At 56.5% G+C, this 14,544-nt stretch overlaps 1 protein-coding gene across 11 annotated transcripts in view; it reads right to left on the reverse strand.

Moving 5' to 3' along the window:
- The window catches only part of SPEG (striated muscle enriched protein kinase), a 58,738-nt gene extending 47,784 nt beyond the window's left edge, over positions 1-10,954 (reverse strand). For 3 of the 11 annotated variants that reach the window (XR_010662423.1, XM_065930500.1, XM_065930502.1), the window contains exons 1-3: positions 10,298-10,953; positions 938-1,027; positions 519-855 (exon numbers count right to left, since the gene is read on the reverse strand). Coding sequence is in view for 9 of the 11 variants with exons in the window: in XM_065930500.1 (XP_065786572.1) it covers positions 519-855; positions 938-1,027; positions 10,298-10,685 (815 nt within the window). In the remaining 2 variants the exon portion in view is untranslated. Of the gene's footprint in view, positions 1-518; positions 856-937; positions 1,028-1,592; positions 2,622-3,614; positions 3,684-10,297 lie in introns of those variants that run through there. The other 8 variants (XM_065930498.1, XM_065930496.1, XM_065930494.1 and 5 more) reach the window with 8 other exon arrangements.
- Between the last annotated feature and the right edge of the window lie 3,590 nt (positions 10,955-14,544).

Below are 14,544 nucleotides of genomic sequence, written 5' to 3' on the forward strand. Positions count from 1 at the left end.
TCGCTCCCTCCTGCTCTCCTGGGAGCTGCCGTGCAGAAAGGTTCCGTTCCTCCCAGAAAAAGGCCCACATGGGAACAGGAATGTGCAGAGATGAAAAGGCAGCAGCTGCTGAGACAGCAGGCACGGAGGGGCCCCTGGGGGGGCGGGGAGTGGGGATCCTGGGGACAACTGGAGCCTGAATGGGTGAGGCGGGAGAGGGCCCCCGGGAGAGTGGAAATCTTGCAGGAGATAAGGAAGGGAGAGAGGGGTCCACGAGACCATGGAGATGACACAGTGAGCCAGGACAGGTGGGAGCGGGAGCATGTGGGTGGTGATGGAACAGGAGGAGGATGGAGCCATGTGGGAAGACAGAGTGGGCAACTGGGGCCAGGAGAGGAAGCAATGGGGGGTGGAGAAGTGCACAGAGGGATGGATGTTGCAGGGGACGTGGGGCGTGGATGCTGACGGACGGTGAGGGGCAGTGCAGGACGGCATGGTGAGGTGGGACAGTGAAGGGCCCAGGTAAGGCCGTTACTTACACGTGGATCGAGAGCGCCCGTCCTCTGTACAGGCTGAATGCGCTGCCGTACAGGTCACTGGCCACCGAAAGGCTATCCTCTGACCCCCAGCTTGCGCCCACCAGATTAGCTCGAGACGCCCGTACCAGCGGCTCCACCCCCAGGTGCCGTGGCCCGGCCCCGGTTGCCTGTGCTTGCCTTGGGCTGCCCGGGAGGCGGCGGGTGCCAGCCCTGCTGCCCGCTTCCTGCTCCAGGACCGTCTGCCCGCTGCCCCACCAGCTCACTTGCTCCTCTGAGGTGCCTGTCACGGAGGTCGGGGGCGTGTCCAGGGAGGTGCCCACCAGGGTATCAGAGCCCCCTAGGGAGAGGAACACGGTGAAGCCAGGCACCTTTGGAGGGAAGGCCACCTGCTGGCTCTGTGTGCACCCCAGAGAGCTCACCCGTGGGGGTGCTGAAGGCCCCGTCATCCCGAAGCTCCAGGCGCTGGGTCCCCTGCACGTCGCTGATGTCATCCTCGCCCGTCTCCGAGTCTGGAGGAGAAGGGGTCTGTGTGGGCAGGGCTCTCCTCCCCCTGACTCCGACTCTTCCCTCCTGCCTCCCCCGCAGCAGGCTCCGCATCGCCACCAGAACTCCCAGCGTCTATCTTTTCTCCCCTTTAGCTCCCCACATCCCATTGCCCATCCTGGGAGCCTCGGGGTCACCCCTCCCATGCGGTCCTCTGGCTCCTCACCCCTGCCTCCGTGGTAGTGCCCTCAAAGCTATCTGCAGTCCACCCACCCGGCCACTTGATGGACTGCAGGGCTGTAGCCCCTCCCTCTCCTCTCCGTCAGTGATAACTTAAGTTCCCGCACAGCCCCCCAAATAACAAGATCCTAGGTTCCAAGGCTCTAAAGTCTGGGTTCTGGTACCCAGGAACAAAGGGGAGTCACCTCAGAGTGGTATTGTCAGGGCACTCGACCAACCGCAGGGCCAGCCTGTCCTCCACCCCAGACCAGCCGGAACACATCAGGGTGCAGCTGAGGCAGGGTGAGGAGAGGCCGGGGCCTGGCAGGGAAGTGGGGGAGTGGAGGGCTAGCGCAGGAGCCAGTTTCCTACCGTAACTTTGCTTTCTGCAGGAGCGGAAAACTTCGCTTCCATAGGAGCAGCAGGAGAGAGACATGGACAGACTGTTATCAGAGCGTTTGTGGGGTAGGGCATGGTGGGTAGGCAGGACAGAGGGGCCATCAGGGTACCCGGTGCCCAAAGATGCCCTGTGGGGATGGGGGTCGGGGGAGGGAGACACCTGGGATGAGCAAAGCATCTCATTCGCTGCCTGCCTGCCGGCCCCAGTGGGCCCAGCACTGGGGAGCCAGTGTGCTTTGGGGGATTCTTCCAATGACCTCAGTGATTCTGCACCCTTTGCACTTTCACCGGTGCTCCCACTGGTCACACACACACACACACACACACACACATGTACACACACATACACCCACTTGTACTCAGCCCAGCCACAGACCCAGGCCCCCCATTAGGGGTCAGGCCCACCTCCTGGTACAATATCTGCACTGTGCTTTGACCTCTCAAAAGAACCTCTCCATCTGTTCGGCATCATGACATGACCTGCACCCTCTTCCCAAACCCTCTCTGCTACTGCTGAATGGTCCTCAAAAATGCGGTCATGCTGGGAGCAAAGTTTCTTGGGCATGTTTCTTTTAACTTTCCCAGATTCTATCAGGTTCTGTGCCTCAGTTTCTCCCTGAGTGCCATGACAAGCAGGAGCCACGTGCTAGTTGTAGAAGCATGGCACTTAACTCATCCCCACCTGGCCCACAGATGAAGAATAATAAGTCCGGGACCCATGACGGGGTGTGCCAGCTAACCCCCATCCCTTTGCTAGGTCCTTTCTCAGCTGCAAGGGGCTTTCCTGGGTGGGTGGGTAGGTGGTTAGGTGGGTAGGTGGTTAGGTAGGTAGGTGGGTGGGGGAATGTGGGGGTCCTGTATCTCATGGGCCGTCTTCAGGCCTGGGTGCCTCATGAAGGGACATGGACCAAGAGGAGGAGTGTGCACGGGCTAGAGCAGGCAGCTCACGGTCCACGCACCATGGGTGAGTCGGCCAAAGGCCCGGCGGGAGTGGCCGGTTTTCTGAAAGAGAAAAGCCAGAATGAAGAGTTGAGGGGAAGGCTTCACTCCTGATGCTCCGACCTCCCCATACCTCTCGTCCAAACCTCTGTATCAATCAGAAACTCGGCCCAGGGGCCACTGGGGGTAGGGGAAGTGGAAAAGACCCCGGCAGCCAGCTTCCCCTAAAGGGAATAAATATCTCCCGTTTTCCTTGCTTGTCAGCCCTCCCAGCTGGAGCTCCGGCGAGGCTCCGGGGAGGAGCTGGGGAGGAAGGAGGTAGGACTGAGGGTCAAACGCTGGTCAGAGGACTGGGGACCTGAGAGACACTCCCGGAGATAGAGAGGATGACTGATGTGAAGGAAGAGATTGGGATGGGGAGGAAGAGATTGCTTGGATGACTGGCAGATGGAGGGACAAGGACACAGGTTACTGCTGGGGAGGCGGGGAAGGACGGACACCTGAGATAGGTGTCAAGAGGGCAGGAGGGTGATGCGGGGGCAGAGGGCAAGGTCCCCCAAAGGACGGGAGCCTCAGGATAGCAAGAAGGCCCGGGTCCACGGAGAACAGGGCAGGGCTAGTGGAATGCACTGAGCTCAGCGCGGATCCCTGCGCCGTTGCTTCCAGGAGCCCCGGAAGATGGAAGGCTCCGGAGTGGGGGGCTGGGGAGAGTCAGCCAGGGGCACGGAGGGGTTGGACAGCGGGGAGAGGTGGTACAGAAGCCCGTGGGCGCTCCTCGCCGAGGGCGGCTGCAGGGGGCCCCCCCGGGGGTCGCGGCGATCGCGGGTACTGTGGGTTGGGGGGGCGGGGGGCTCTGCCCTTGGGCGCGGGGAGGGGCCAGACGTAGGCCGGGGAGCCCCCTGGAGCGCGCCCTGCCCGCCGCCTCGGCCGCCGGGGTGGGGCAGACTCGGCTCCGGCGCCCCCTCCCCCCGGCCCCGCCGCGGCGACCCGCCCTCCCTCCGGGGCGCCCAGCCCTTCCTGCCCCCTCCCGGCGCCGCCCGCCCCCGGAGCCCTCACCTGGAAACGCTTCTTCACCCACAGCTTCTTCATGGCGGGGGAGGGGGCCGGGCCGGCGGCCGGGCGAGGAGGGGACGGGCGGGGGCGGGGCGGAGTCGGAGGCGGGGCCGGGGGCGAGGCGGGGAGCTGGCGGGGGCCGGCGCCGGTGGCGGAAGGAGCCTCGGGGCCGCGGGAGCCGGGGCGGGGGGAAGACGGCGGCGGCGTCGGCGGCGGCCAGAGCCCGCCCTTCCCCCGCCACCCCGCACCCCCCCAGGAGCCCCTTCCCTTGCTGGCTGCCCTGCGTGCCCGGGGGCGGCGATCACCTGCCTCGCGGCTCCCCCACCCCGCATCGGCCTCCTGGGTCCTGGGCACATGGGGAAACTGAGGCACAGAAAAGGGTGCAGTGGCCCCAGGAGAGTTCGGGCCACTCGCTCATTGGCCGCCCAGCGCGGCGTCCACACCACCCCGCCCGCCTCCCGCGGGGCCGCTCCAGAAGGTCAGCCGCATCTCCACTGGCTCACTCCACAAACATGCGCGCGCGTCCGCCTTGCCAGGCAGTACCCGGCACATCGCAGGGCCGCGGCGCCGGGCGGGGGCGCCCGGATCATACACAGGGCGGGGTCCTCCTAGTGACCTGCACCCAGAACGCGAACCCCCTCAGGCTGCTCAGGAAGGTCAGAGAAGGCCCTCAAGTTCCCTGATTTTAGGTCCTCTGTCCCTGCACCCTGGCATACACACACACACACACACACACACACACACACACACACACACACACACACACACACACACGAGCTAAGGTTCACAAATATAACCCAACTTCTCATTCGTGGGTGAGCACACATCAAATTTTCTTTATCCTTCTGGCATTTCGTACCATGCATATTTTGCCTGCACAAAACGCTACCCCTCCCCATCCCACACACAATCATTATAACTAAGTTTCCTAAACATTTATTAAGTGTCAGGCACTTTATCAGGCTTCCCTGATGGTTCAGATGGTAAAGAATCTGCCTGCCATGCAGGAGACCTGGGTTCGATCCCTGGGTTGGAAGATCCCTTGGAGAAGGGAATAGCAACCCACTCCAATATTCTTGCCTGGGAAACCCCATGGACAGAGGAGCCTGGAGGGCTACAGTCCATGGGGTCGCAAAGAGTCAGACATGACTGAGCAACTTCAAGCACTTTATAAACATTACCTCCCTGACAACAACCCTGTGAGCTTGAAACTCTTATGAACATTTAACTGACTCCATGTAATCAACAAGTGACTAAGGCTCAGACAAGTCCTATCACTTAGCCAAAGCCACACAGGTTCTGTGCCTCCACGATTGCCCAGATCCGAATCCCCACCCCAGGACGCACAAGTAGTGCCAATCCTGGTTGCTGAAATGCAACTACAAAGTCATTAACACTGACAGCATGCTTAGTATTTACCGAGCAATGGCCTAGGCACTTTATATGAATAAACTCAATCTGTGCACAGAGGCACAGAGAAGTTACTGGCCCAAGGTCACAGAGCCTGTAGCTGGGAGCCAGGGATTCTCACCCAGGCACTGTGACTGAGTTACTGACCACCATGCCATAAAACCTCATATGCTGATTGGTTAGGAGGACCCTAACTTTTTTTCTTTAAAGCATGGGTCCAAAATAAATACTGAGCCAACTGATGAGTTTTGTTCAGCCTGCACAATATTTTAAGTGGGGCAAGCCTGCTCAAATTCAACTGCTGACAAGACCACCTCTCTCCTTTTCAGTTTCTACTTGGATCCTGAAATTGTTTGAGTTTTGTGGCTCTTTAAAGTTTTAGGGTCATGTCTTGTATGTTCTGAGTGCCTGCAGGCAGTCCTGTTACCCAGACCCCCAGACACAGAGGTTGCACCTACAGACACACACACAGGACGTGCAATGAGAAGGGGACACGTGTATGTCTTTATCAGTTCCAGTCGGAGGACTCTGGACGCACATAGGCAATTTCCCTGCCCACCCCCAAACACACCCACTCACAGATGGGGGAGCTGAGTGAGGAGAGGGGTAACTTGAGCCCCTGTTCCCCAGGAGAATCCGAGGGGCTGGCACATTCCATAGCAAAAATAACCAATGGGCAGCAGGCGTGAGTGACGGGACAGCTGGGCCGAAGAGGGGCCCATGAGACTCAGTTCCTGCTCTGGGCTCCTGCTGCTCACCCACACAGGCCAGCCTGGGGCATGCTCTCAGGGTGGGCCTCCCCGAGCTGGCCCCTGAATGCCCCATTTTCTTCCAAGGCTGGGCAGCTGGGCCGCCCTGCCATTTCTCCAAACCAGATTTCCAACTTCTGCCCCGCCAGCGTGTCCCCTTAACCACAGAAAAGCCATCATCATGCCACGTCTCATCTCTCACAAAGACCCTCCACTGAGCCAGACACCCACACCCCCCTCTTTCCTGCCTTGCTCTAGCCTTCTCCCTTCCTTCCTCCTGCTCACCCTGCTCTGATTTTCTGACATACTATATAATTTTCATACAGTTATGATTATTGCATACATAATGTGTTCCCTCCCTGGAATGTCATCTCTAAGAGGACAAGGGTTTTGGTCTTCCCCCCTCCCCCGACTTATAAATCTCAAGCACCTAGCACAGTGACGGGCACTCGGTGGGTACTCCGTACATGTGGCACACGGGAGGGGGCACAGAGCTGCTGGTGGTGAGGATGGGCGTGGGGCGATGGGGACTATAAATCTTGCTGGAGCAGGTCATTCTCCAGTCTTCCTCCCGTCTCTGTTCTGACCCAGACCCTTTTCTAGAAACTGGAGACGTGACCATCTTGTTTCTTCCTGGGAGGGCTGCCCTCCCTTTAGGAAAGTTCTCCTGTGTGGGCTTTGGCTGACTTCACAGGCTCTCTGTTTTCTTTCTCCCCTTCCAGGGCTCCTCACTGCTCCCGATCTGGCCCCTCCTCCTCTTCCTAATTAGGACTTGGCATGAATGGAGGGGGCCACTCTCCATACCCATTCCCAGCTCCATGCTGGTTTTCTCCTGGCTTTTCTTCCACACTGTCCACATTCTAGGTGAAATAGATGATACTGCATCATCCAGCTGCAGGCAGTTCCTGCTGGAGTCCCCAACCTTTCTCTTGCTAAATTGGCCTTCCCTCCTTCTCTCTAATCTCTCCTCTCCATGCCTTCAAGTCCCCTGCATGGTTTACTACCATCTGTTGGCCTTTGGCACTTCTGGTTGGCACTGGGGTCCCCCAGGCCCTGGCTATGAGACTTCTGACTGCCACACACGGTGAGCATCATCAGCTTGTGCCTTCCCTTGGCTGTCCTCTCTTCTCCTTAACCCCCACCCTTCAGCACAGGCCTCCCTCTCCAGTCACACATGCCCCAAGCTTTGAGGGTGGCGCTTGCCCTGATTACTTGACTGGCACATAGTTTCTCAGCCCATCCAAATGGGAGCCTGATGTTTTGACAGAGAAGAATGCCTGCCTATTTTGGAGACAGCAGAGGCTAGGGAGAGAGTGGAGATGCTGGCAGAGGGATACTTGGGGATACCGACAGAGGGATAGTTGCTAGATCCTGGCCTCAGTCTTTCCACGCTTCTCTTTCTGAGGACAGGCACTCTGGACCTAGACTCAGATCTGGCTCTGTCACCTCATTCGCTATGTGATGCTGGGTAAATTCCCTCTTTGAACTCCAGTTTTTCTTCTATGTATAATGGTCATAACAGTAACCTGGAACTTAAACGACTAAATACTGAAATGAGACAGGGTGCTTTACACATGTTAAATACTCTACAAGTATCCTGCATCTCTGCCATCTTAACTATTCCTAGTCCTTCCTCATTTCTATACTCCCAAATCCCACCCTTCTATTTTGCATCCTCCAAATTCTCCAGCCTGCAGTCCTCTTGTCTTCTCAAGGCCCTAGCATCCCCAACCATTCCAATATCCCTCTATCCCTGAGCTAACATCTTGGGCTTCAGAAGTGCCAGGAACCTTAGCATCACCCCGTCTTGCCGAGCCAGATGGCAATCCCAGCCAGGAAACTGCCTCCTTCTCTCTGCAGCCAGGTCCTGGCTGGACTTCCTCGAGAACCCTGAAATCCTCCTGGTATTGATCCCAACCAAGAAAGTTTTCCATGAGGAAGTCTGAGCAATGCTGAGCTGTTTGCCCAACTGACCTTGACCGAGACCTCTCGCTGGGCAGAGACTGGTGGAAGGTGGGTAGTAGGAAGAGGAGGAAGCCAGACTCAGCCAACATCACCAAAGCAAAGCCCCTCCCTCGCCAATCAGGTGGGAGGGGCATAGTAGTCAAGTCCGTGGTTCTTGGCAGTGGGACAGACCCAGGCTTCCATCCCTGCCTTGCCATCTCCTATCAGTACAACCAAGATGTTTCATTTAATCCCTCTGGGCCTCAGGTTCCCTAGGGCTGCTGTGGGACTTAAATGATATATCAAAGGGTATGATAGCATACTGCCTGCCACACAGCAGCATAGTAGCTATTCATACTATTAAAAATTGCTACTAAGAATTATTACCAATGAATCAAAATTGCAAAGCTGCTATTGGGGCAAAGCTTTTTACCAGTATGAAAAAATTCTCAGATGTGACTTGCTGCAGCCCAACCCTCTTCCTGTTTTGACATGAGTGGCAAAAGGTCTCCAATCCAGTCCCCCAGCACCCAGGGTCCTTTCCTCACCCCAGCCTTTCAAACATGCAATTCCACTAGAGCAGCCTGCAGACCAGCCTCCTGGCCTCTGGCTAGGTATGCCCAGCCAGGGCTCAGCTCTGCTGACCCTGCTACCTGGATTCCAGAGGGACTGGGGGGCGCTCTAGCATCCTGTTACTCCCCCCACTCTGGGGGACCAAGGAGGTTCTCATCTTCAGAAAGCCCTCCCCTCCATACAAAGGACAGCTCCGTCTCCCTTTTCTCTCTCCTCCCTCCAGAACTTAAGAGGTAAAAAGGCCCCCAGAACCCAAACTCAGAGGACTGGGTTCTGAGATCTGGGATGGGCATAACTAACTGTTTGTCTTTAAGCAGACAGCTAGACATGGCCTCCCCCTCTGCTCTGGACTACAGCATCCTCACCCGTAAAAGGCAGCCTTTGGACGCGCAGTTCTCTGTGGTTCTTTCTGACTCTAAACAAACATCATGACACCAAGCTCCTTCTCAGCACTTCGCTCTGCCCTGTATCTCTCTTCTCCAAGTGTGTTCTCATCAACCTATAGATTATGCCTTTATTTATGTTCTGTTTTCAGCCCCCTTTGCCCCTGAACAAAGACCCCCGAGGAGTCTGATCCCTCCCCAGCTCAGAGTTCTGCCAGGACGAGCCCCAGCCCCTGAACCCAGAATGGGTGCGAGGAAAGCCTGTACCTGGCCAGGTGTAAAGCCAACCAAGACAAACCAGCCTTGGCCTTCTCGGTCATTGAAGAGGAAGTTGGGCAGGGCAGAGCTAGGGAGAGAGTGGAGATGCTGGCAGAGGGAGGCCGAGCCCCTGCTCTAGCTCCCGACAGCTGCACCCCACGGCCTTCTTTACCCTCCAGCTGCTGAGTCCCTTCAGGATGCTAGAGTTGTGCAGCCCACTATATACCCGGAGAGCATGGTATGCCTCCTCTTCAGCCCCTCAGCATGTCCCCCTATATGACACTACCCAGCCAGAGTGAGAATTCCCTCCTGAAAATGTCCAGGACAAACTCATGATCTCCAAGCTCTTTGCCATCTCCCCCAACTGCAGTTTTCTTCCTCAGAAGTCTATTTCTTAAGACTCAGTCTGCTGAGATTCTATCTTCAGCCTAGAGAAGAACTGGTTTAGGGGCCGAGGAAGTAAAAAAGGAAGCCTAAAACACTGACCCAAGGAGATTCAGCCCTGGCCTGCACCCATATCAGCCCCAGCAGGACCCTGAGCACAGGGCCAAGTCTTACGCCCCTTCCCTTCCACCTGGGACCATCACCCACCCCTTCACACACAGAGGCAGGGCCATGCCCCCTTCCATGCCCTTTGAACCTCGGGTAGACATGGCCCATGCACTTCCCATACCAATTCCACAAACCCCTCATCTGCTGGCACCACCAGACCCCTGCACTGCCCACCCATGCACATGCACATGGGCGTGCTTGCGTGTGGATTCTCAGGCACTCCCCTCCATCTGTGCTGGGAACCCCCAACCCAGGCTCTACCGCGTGCTGCTCTGCACCCTATCCTGCTGCTCTGCACCTTATCCGTACTTGTCCACCCACTGGCCGCTTCCAACCAGCCTAGTGCTGACCACACCAACCTACCCTGGCAATGGACTATGAGGAGTTCTGACCCATCCCCTCAACACCACAGCCAGACCAGGGGAGCCCACCTCCTCCTTCAGACATGCAGGCATGTCTGAAGAGGCAGATTCCAAGTCTAAATTATCAGAGCCAGTGAAAACAGTTTCCCCAGGATGCCCCTCTCTACAGGGAAACTAGGAAGGTTCCCACTATGTAATGCTCAGAGAGGCCTGAGTGGGGTTCAGGCTTGGCTTACCAAACGCTGACCCTTAACCTCTGACCTTGACACCCGCTTTTCCTGCACTTTCCTCTTGATGGGCACTCCTGGGTCAGTACAGCTGAGAAGCCAGAGCACCCGGAAAAAGGCTGGATGAACAGACGCCTCCACCGAGCGGCGGCCCGCCCGGGTAACCTTCTCTACCTGTGAGCACTCCCCTCCCCCCCCTCCCCCGCTTGGCCCCCACCTCCCCATTACCTCCGACCTCCAGCACAGTGAGAACCGCCTCGCAGGAGGCCTGGCCCCGCTCGTTCTGGGCCCTGCAGCTGTACACGCCGGCATCCCGCCGCCCGCAGCTCCGCAGCCACAGGCAGCTGGGCTCGGGGGCCGGCGGGGGCAAGCGCTGCCCATCCCGGAACCAGCTGAGGCTGGGCTGGGGCGTCCCGCTCACCACCACCCGCAGCCGCACGTCGCTGCCCGCAGACACCGCCGCGTCCTTCAGGGGCCGCAGGAAGACCGGCGCCCCGGCCACCGCGGCCGCCGCCCCTCCGCCGGCCCCCACTTTGGCCCTCTTCGGGGGCACCCCGGGGCTGGGGGGTGCCCTGGTGCCCGCGTCCTCGCCTCGCGTGCCCCGGGCTTTCTGCATGGCCTCTGCGAGTTGAGCTGGGGAGACGCCGGAACTGGACGGCCACGGGGGCACCCGGGGGATGTTGCCCTGGGAGATGAGTCCTGGGGGGCCGGCGCCCTGCCTTCCTGCCGCCCGCCCGCCTTCGGCCTGTGCTACCCAGAAGGTCACCGGGGCGGCCGCGGTTGCGCCTCGGGGGCTATTTTTAGGCCCCCCGGCTCGGGTTGCGAGGGCGCAGTGGGGGGAGGGGGCGGCAGAGGAGGGGACTTGGACTCGACTCTGCTTCTTCTCCCCCCTTTAGGAGTCCCCGTCGCCCCCCTACTTGGCTTACAGGGGTCCCCGAGGCCTTTTCCAAGTCCTCTACCCTGTGGTGTGCCCCGCCCCCCAGCCACCCACTCATGGAGTCGGGTTACCCTTGGGCTAAATCCCATTTCCCTTCCTCCCTCCTCCTGGGTCTCTGATTCCCAGCCCCACGCGGCTGGGGGAGAGAGAGAGAGAAGGTCCGGGTGAGACCTCTGAGAGGCAGGTGGGCAAGCAGGCCCAAGTGGAGGTGAGCAGAGGCTGGGGAAGAGGGACCAGTGGCTTCCCCCAGCCTCCATGACGGCCGTGGTGAACGGAAAGACCTGGAGCAGGGAGTCAGGGGGACCGGCGCCCAGCTAGTCCCTGCCCTTACTTGCTGGGTGACATCAAACCTCTCTCAACCTCCACATCCTCATTTGTAAGAACTGAGTGGTTGTACAGAGTTGCAACACGCAGAGAAGAGTGGGAAGGACGTTCCAGGCAGAGGGAACAGCATGACCAAAATCAGAGCATGATGAAAGTAGATGATGTGTGCTAAGAATGAGAGGAGTCTGGGGAATTCCTTGGCCGTCCAGTGGTTAGAGCTCCGCTCTGCACTTTGATTGCCAAACGCACAGGGTTCGAGCTCTGGTAGCGGAAGGAAAATCTCACAAGCCACCCAGTGAAGCCAAAAGGAGAATCAGAGGAGTCTGCAAGGATTGAGCCTCAGTGGGCCAGGTGAGAGGTGGGACCTGACAGGAGGACATTTGCTCGATAAGGCCTCTATCCTGATGGCCTGGGGCGAGGCAGGGCAGTGGCGCGCTGCAGGACATTAAGCAGTAGGATAATATGGTCAGAGCTGTTTTTTAGAAGGATCCCTCTGGCAGCCACAGTGGGGAGGGTGGATTCGAGCTGGGAGACTTGGAAGCCGGTTAGAACCTGTGGTTCTCAAAGTATTGTGTACTGTGCCAGGCCACTTCCATTGTGTCCAATTCTTTGTGACCCCATAGACCATGGCCCACCAGGCTCCCCTGTCCATGGGCCTCTGTTAAAAGCACAGCTTTCCAAGCTCCACTCCCAGAGGTGCAGGTAAAGTATGGGGCCCTGGGGGGGCCCCAGAATTGGCCCGTCAGTAGCCCAGTGACTCTGATGCACCTGAGAGCCATACTTTGAGAAAAGTCAAGCGAGGACATTATTGCTTTTAAAAAGTCTAAGTGAGACTTTTATGATGAGACGATCTGTGTCTTAACTCTGGTGGTAGTCGTGTGAATCTACACATGTAATAAAGTTGCATAGAACCAGATACCTGCACACACACACACTAATGAGTGCACAAACTGATAAAATCTGAAGATGGTGGACTGTATCAATGGCAGTTTCCTGGCTGTGATATTGCACTAGAATTATCTAAGATGTTACCATTCGAGGAAACCAGGCGAATGATACACAGGATCTCTCTGTACTGTTTCTTAGAACTGCATGTGAATCTACAATGATCTCAAAATAAAAAGCTTAAAAAAAGTTTAGGTGAGAGACCCAGACCTGACCTTGAGCCCTGAGGGAAGAAGCCTGGGAAAAGCAGGGAGGAGCTGGGAGTCATTATATGGAGAAAGTTTCCCTTATCCCTCCCTGCCAACCCTCTTTCTCCAGGAGATCTTCCCCACCCAGGAATTGAACCCAGGTCTCCGGCATTGCAGGCAGATGTTTTACCCTCTGAGCCATTGGGGAAGCTAACCCTCCCCACCGCTAATGTCATTCTGGGAGGCTCAAGTCAAAGTGTGCTTGTGTGTGTGTGTACACTGAGAGGGCAGAGAAGAAACCATGTAAACACTGGATTATGTCTACAGGGACGAGAGCCTTGCGGAATGAAATCTTTGGCTTTAGTTTACATATATTAACGCTTACTTTTCGTGCTGTGCAGTTCTGCTGGTTTTGACAAATGCAGACGACTGTGCCCCTGGTTCCCCAGGACCGTACAGAACAGTCTCATCACCCTAAAGATGGGCCTGAGCTTCTCCTTCATAGTCAACCATGCCCCCTCCACCAACTCAGGCAACCACTGATGTTGAATTCTCAAACGTAAATTGAATTCTGTAAAGTAAAAATGGGGAGGGGAGGAAGACATTGTAAGCACATGGAACACCAAGACTGAAAGATTTGAGACTATTTTTTAAAAACCAATAACCCCAAACTTCCTAGCACTATACCTCAACAATTTGCATGGAATGTGGTAGGTGGTCTGCAAATAAACGTTGGCTGGTTGGTTGAATAAATTAACTCTGTGATCTTGATCAAGTTATTTAACATCTTTAAGCCTCAGTTTCCTCAACTATAAATTGGAAGTAGCCCAACTCAGGGTTTATTCATTCATTCAACAAACATTTTTGAGTTCCTCTGGTGTGCCTGGCACTGTGCTGGCCACTAGGGAAATAGCAGCAAACAAGGGAGACTTCCCTGGTGGTCCAGTCATTGGGAATCTGCCTGCCAAGGCAGGGGACATGGGTTTGATCCCTAGTCCAGGAAGATTTTCATTTGCCGAAGGGCAGCTAATCCCATGCCACAATTGCCGGAGCCTGTGCTCCAGAGCCTGTGTTCCGCAACAAGGGAAGCCACCACAAGGAAACGCCCATATGCACCACAACTGGAGAGTAGCCCCTACTCGCCTCAACTAGAGAAAGACTGCAACAGCAACAAAGACCCAGCGCAGCCAAAAATGAATAAATTTTTAAAAAGAAACAGACAAGGCTTCCTACCCCCATGTTGCTTATATTCAAGGAAGGAGACACCTATAGAGAAACAAATTATAAAGATCAGTAGAAGATAAGTGTTCTGAGGCAATGAAGCAGGATAAGGGAGATGGGGGTGGGGGGTACTTCCCAGGTGGCGCTAGTGGTAAACGAACCACCTGCCAATGCAGGAGGTGCAGGAAACTCGGGTTCGATCCCTGGGTCAGAAAGATCCCCTGGAGGAGGAAATGGCAACCCATTCCAGTATTCTTGCCTGGAGAATCCTATGGACAGGGGAACCTGGTGGGCTACAGTCCACAGCATCACAAAGAGTTGGACACAACTGAAGTGATTTCACACACACACACACACACACACACACACACACACACACACACGGGAGATGGGAGTGTGGTGGGGGGCTTGCACTTTGAAACAGAGTGGTAGGAATTGGCCTCATGCAGAATAGTTGAGCCAGTCTTGAAGGGGTGAGGAGGCAGAGGGAGCAGAAGTCTGGGCAGGACTGCTCCAGGAAGCATATACCCTGTGGGTTCCAGAAGAGCAGGGCTGAGGGCAGTGTGGGGGAGCTGGAGGGACAGGTCAGACAGGCAGCAGGGGCCAGATAGCCTAGCATCTTGTAGGCCATGACTCTTTTATTCCTAGTGAAACGAGAAGCCATCTCAGAGGATTCTGAGCCGAGGAATTACATGATCTGACTTAGGTTGTTGTGATGGCTTTAAATTATTATATTAAATATTAAAACAAATATTAACTATTTAAAAGGGCCTGGCACAGAGCCTGGAACGTCGCTCATCTCTCCTGGTTGAATGACCACAATGGGGGCTTTTGCTGAGGTGTGGGCAGGAGTGTGCGGG

The sequence above is a fragment of the Muntiacus reevesi genome, chromosome 3 (genome assembly GCF_963930625.1).
Source record: "Muntiacus reevesi chromosome 3, mMunRee1.1, whole genome shotgun sequence".
NCBI classification, from domain to species: domain Eukaryota; kingdom Metazoa; phylum Chordata; class Mammalia; order Artiodactyla; family Cervidae; genus Muntiacus; species Muntiacus reevesi.